Here is a 5,533-nt window from a genome sequence, read left to right as displayed (position 1 = left end):
CGATGATAGGCCTCTTTGCTTTTAGATGTTTAATCACAGAAAGTGTTTGAAACTTATGAGGAAAATAGTCACCCATTCTGTCATTGTGTTGCTGGGGGACCCCCAGGATCCTCCTCAAGGACCCCTGGAGAACCCCCCGACCCCCACTTTGAGAACCGCTGCACTGCAGGATGACGAGGAAACTGAAACACGTACAGATTAGAAATTGTGTGTTTTTTGGGTTTTTTTTTTTTACAGGAAGCTGTTCCGTCTTTCAGCACACAAATTGGACTCACTACACTACACTCCCATCCACCGCCCTCCCCTGCACGCCCTCAGCACACCGCGCTGTCGTTAATTTTGTGCAGCAGACATGACCACATGACAAAATTTATGTCTCGCAGGTCCCTCGCACTTATATGGAAAGTTTAATTCAGGCTCTACTTTTTCCGCCTCTCTACGTGACGCTGAACCATAAATCATACACTTGTAAATTATTCCGTTATACTCCTCGTCTCTGCTTACCTGTGAAAACCCGAACTTCTTATTTCTCTCTTTAATTTCGTCTGTCTTTTTTTCTTCTTCTTCTTCTTTTTCTTCCCTCCTTTCTTATCTACACTCCCATAAGGCGAGACAGAAAGCTTGTTAAAGACATCAGTGCTGAGGGTTGCTATTCCAAGAGGAGATAGCGGATCAATTTTCACAGATCGCCTTCACAGCTTTCAGCAAGTTCACTGTGCCTAGCCACTGAAAACACACACACACACACACACACACATGCAGAGAGAGAGAGAGAGAGAGAGAGAGGGGTGTTCAAACTCACAGTGGAGCAGCATCCAAAAACACAATTTATCAGTCGGTCTCTGTCTAAAGGCTTGTGATGCTGCCTGCAGGCTACATGTAGAATGCATCAGCGGAGAATGCAAACAGCAAATAAAATATTTTTCATGTGTCTGCAGTGTGTGTGTGTGTGTGTGTGTGTGTTGGTGCCGCATTATACCAGCACATGTACATGCAGGGGGATCCAGCGTCACATCGGTGTAAATGAAAACACTTTGCAGATGTGTGAGCACATGATTTATATTTTGGCAGCTGCTTGTAATGTGAGAACTTGTTACTCCTTTAAAATCTTCAAAGAGGATCAGCTGGTGCCCTCTGTGCTGTAGTTGTGTGTGTGTGTGTGTGTGTGTCTGTGCGTCTTCAGTGTGGTGAGACGGAGGACATAAATTCTTCCTGTCCCTCCATAATAATAAAAAGTTTTACATCAATTTGGAGTGACACAGGCTAAGTTATGGTGATTGCCTCACCTCTCTCCGTGTCCAGCTGATGCTCAGCTCTTTTTTCTCCATTGATCTATCCAAAGCTGTGCGTCACCCGGGGGCATCTTCTCCCTGAGGGATGACTATCACCAATCAATTCTACAGCTTTAGGCCGACAAAACAACGGCACAAAACAAAGTGGGAAAGTGTGCCAAAACAGACGCTACTTTGTCATTCTCTGCCGTTGTAATCGCAGATTCAATTTCTCTCTCTCTCTCTCTCTGTCGTCTCACGGCCCTCCACTGTCTCATTTCTATTTTTATCGACAGGTGACCTGTAACCGGTTGGAGAGAGGGAAGAGAGGGAGAGAACAAATGGAAAGGGAGCAGAGGGAAAGAGGATGAGTGAGAGAGAGCAGGACCCAAGAGATTCCTGGTTTACAATGGCAGCCCCTCGCTCCACCGACTTCTGATTTCAAAAGAATAAAAAGGACTTTGCCTAAAGAGGCCCGACAGGATTGTGACTTCTCTTTGCTGTTTTGCCCTGTAGTGGGAGTCCTCGCTTTGGTCTCAGGAGGAGAAGTCATGACAGAACTCTGAATTCAGAAATAAGTCCTTCTCTCATCCCCTCACCGCCTAAATCCACCTGCTCCTTTTTACCGAGTAACAGCTCTTTGCCATGGAGAAGACGTACTCACTGACTGCCCACTACGACGAGTTCCAGGAAGTAAAATACGGCGGCCGCTACAGCAGCGACATCCTCAGCAACGGCATGACCCTTCACCTGGGAGGCAGCCTGGACCGTCACATGGGGCGAGGTCGAGGTGGGACCTGGTCAAACGGGCGAAATAAGGACATGAGCAACGCCAGCGGCAGCGGAGGACTTCCCCGCTGGAGCCGGAGGGAGATCTGCCTCCTCTCGGCGCTGGTCTTTGCGGCAGGCATGTGTGTAATCTTGGGCAGCATGCTGGCGCTCAAGTACATTTCCCTGGACGCCCAGCAGGACCCGCAGTGCCGACAGGACTGCCAACGCAAACGCTCCCTGCTGCGCACGGCTCGCTTCGTCCAGGCCAATATTGACCCAACCATCCAGCCCTGCCAGGACTTCTACTCCTTCGCCTGTGGCGGTTGGCTGCGGCGCCACGGCATCCCAGAGGACAAGCTCAGCTACGGCATCATCACCGCTATCGGGGAGCACAACGAGGAGAAGCTGCAGCACCTCCTGTTGGAGCCGATACGGAGGCGCGGGGCCAACTCCGCGGAGCGCAAGGTCAAGGAGTTTTACAGATCCTGCGTCAACATCCAGGAAATCGACAAGCTGGGCTCTGACCCCATGACAGAGGTTATTGACAGCTGTGGGGGGTGGGACCTGGCGGGGGCTCCTCCTGGTGCTGCCGGCTGGGAGAGCGAGGGCGCTCCACAGAGGCCGGACTTCAATGAGCTGCTGTACAGGACCCAGGGGGTGTACAGCACCGCCGTCTTCTTCTCCCTCACAGTCAACGTGGACGACAAGAACTCCTCCAGGAACGCCATCAGGGTGAGAATGAGGATGACTGGAAGCTGTGTTTGTTTGTGAATGCGTGATGTGTGATTTGATTTTTTACTCTCATCAAGGTAGAAAATCCTGGGAAACGGCAGCAGTCATGGTTAAAGGTGTGTTCAGAGTGGTGAATTTCACCACATGAATGTTTCTGCTGGTGACCTGCTTTCCTAATTCTCCTCCTCCTAGTTCCTGTATGTTAAAGCTCCATATAGTGTAAAGTTCTCTGTCCATGTGTAGTTTGATTATAGATCAGCTCTAGGTTCTATATTATTACTGTGAAAGTATCAAAGCCTCAGTCCACAGAGAAATGCACACAGCCTGTATTCAGAAACTGAGCCTTAAAACCAGCCGTCAGGACTTCCTGTAACTTTATGATGTCACAAAGTTACAGTCACATCCGGACCCATCGTCCAACACTTGCAGGATTTGGTTTTGCTCTGAAATCTGCTTTATTTTTATTTTATCACTCAGAAAACAGTCAGCCAATCAGAAGAGAGGCTCAGAGCCTCCTCTCTTCTGATTGGTTCACCGACCTGTTGTTACTAGAGCTCCAGAAAGAAAGCCTGAGAGAGGAGATGTAAAACTACACTGAGATGGTTTTTGGTTCTTAAAACCACAAATATATCTTCTTATGGATCAACTCTTCAAAATAAAACACAGGGGAAACGTCTACATGAAGTCGTGCTGATTATCTAAAGTTCACATTGCAATCATTCTGAACACACCTTAATACTAATGACCTTCTTTTATGTGCAACAGCTCAGAAACAGAGTGAAGTCTCTTGTCAGGGTTTGTGACACTTTCACTCTGTGTAAAACCTGATCTGATGTTTACGCTTTGACAAAAACGTAAATATTAAATCTGAGCAACATTTGGACAGTATCTGAGATTTGATAAATGATGAAACTTCGGTCCAACACACGTAACGTGGGTCTTATTTATTGAATGTTATGAATAATTTATGTGTTTAGCACATGTGTCACGGCTTGTCAGTGCTGGCATTTTGCATCTGTCGCAAGCTTAAACACCTATATGTCACATATGTGATTACGTAGCAGAAAATTACCATATGAGCTTTTGACTCTGTGTGTGTGTGTGTGTGTGTGTGTGTGTGTGTGTGTGTGTGTGTGTGTGTGTGTAGATTGATCAGGAGGGGCTCACACTCCCTGAGAGAAGCCTCTATCTGGGACAGGATGAGGACAGTGTGAAGGTAAACACGCCCCCTTCAATCTCTCGCTTCCTGTCTTCACCCATTTCTCCTCCTACAGTCCAGATCATAGGTTTTTTTGCACAGTTAGACTTTCTTTTTTTTTTTTTCAGGCTCTGAGCTTCAGCAAATTCAGTTTGAAATAAAATAATAACTTCTAAATTAAAGTACCATGTCTTAGTTTTCATTTGAGCCGGTTTTACGTCGGTGTAGAAAGAACTGTGTGTGAGATACATCCCTTTAAAAAACTCACAGTGCACTAAGTTTAGGGGTTCAAAACGAGCTGCATAGATTCACATGGAGTCACACTAGACTTGTTGTGGGGTGTCTGGTCTTCACCGAGAGGATTTCAACTCAGTCCGACTGAGACGAAATCTCGACCGTCTTTAGCGCCTGAACTAGAGTTAAAACAACACACACAGCTGCCCGAGAAATATTTAGCAGCTGAGTGTCTAATTACTTTTGAACCCTTTTTTAATTTGGCACAGTTTGCTTAAATGGCTCTATCTCACACTCACTTCTTGCTAAACTGATGTAAATCTACTCACATTAAAGCTGAGACGTTGCACTTTAATGTTGTATTTCTTATTTAATTTCATATGTAATATTCTGGGCTGTATTTATCGAACCCTTCCCTCCCCTCCCTCCTTCCCATCACCTAATTTCTTCTCCTCCCACCATCCTCTGCATCATCTTTTCCGTCCTTTGCCTCACACTTGACCTCATTTAGGCTTGTTCTCTCCTTCCTAACCTCCCCTCCTCCTGCCCTCTTTTCCTCTTCTCCTCTTCTCTTCCCTCCTTCGCGCTTCCCCTCCTCCATCTGTCCTGCTGAATCACGTCTCTCTCTCGTCTTCATCAATCCACCTGTTTTCCTCTGTCACCCGCTGTGCTTTTGTTATCCTGTCCACTTTGCCACATGTCACCCCCACCCACCCCCCCATCCCCGTCACTGGCCATTACTGATGATGTCGCGGCTCCTCCTGTCTGTTAGCGCTGATCTCACTTATGCTTCTCAGATCCTGGCGGCGTACAAGGCCCTGATGGAGCGCTTGCTGAGCATGCTGGGAGCCCAAAACGCCACGCAGAAGTCCAAGGAGATTATACAGCTGGAGACGCGCCTGGCCAATGTGAGCTGATTGCTTGTGCATGGGAGTGTGTGTGTGTGTGTGTGTGTGTGTGTGTGTGTGTGTGTGTGTGTGTGTGTGCAGTGTTGAAGTAAGACCTGTAAGACCTCCTCCTCCTCTCTCTCTCTCTGTCTAGATCACTGTGTCAGAATATGATGACCAAAGAAAGGACATCAGCACCATGTATAACCGCATCACCCTGAGGCAGCTGCAGCGCATCGCTCCCAGTGTGAGTGCTGCACACACACACACACACACACACACACACACACAAACATATGCACCATTTATAAATATATGTGTGCACATGAATGTGTGACAGAACCATACACACACACACACACACACACACACACACAGAGGCCTAAGTGACTCACAAAAGCTGTGTGCCCTGCAGGGATGGATGGAGGGCGGGGGGGAGG

General features: G+C 47.5%; 1 protein-coding gene across 1 annotated transcript in view; it reads left to right on the top strand.

Moving 5' to 3' along the window:
* Positions 1-5,533, top strand: part of ecel1 (endothelin converting enzyme-like 1) — a 43,567-nt gene that overhangs the window by 4,078 nt on the left and 33,956 nt on the right. Inside the window, exons 2-5 of the mRNA XM_023428405.2 lie at positions 1,568-2,774; positions 3,922-3,990; positions 5,004-5,114; positions 5,248-5,340. Of these exons, the coding sequence (XP_023284173.1) occupies positions 1,917-2,774; positions 3,922-3,990; positions 5,004-5,114; positions 5,248-5,340 (1,131 nt within the window). The 5' untranslated portion in view covers positions 1,568-1,916. The remainder of the gene's footprint in view (positions 1-1,567; positions 2,775-3,921; positions 3,991-5,003; positions 5,115-5,247; positions 5,341-5,533) is intronic.

This window comes from Seriola lalandi, unplaced genomic scaffold, assembly GCF_002814215.2.
Source record: "Seriola lalandi dorsalis isolate HSWRI2012SDOR001 ecotype SW California unplaced genomic scaffold, Sedor1 jcf7180002054874, whole genome shotgun sequence".
Classification (NCBI taxonomy): Eukaryota; Metazoa; Chordata; class Actinopteri; order Carangiformes; family Carangidae; genus Seriola; species Seriola lalandi.
This window is presented reverse-complemented; position numbering and strand designations above follow the sequence as displayed.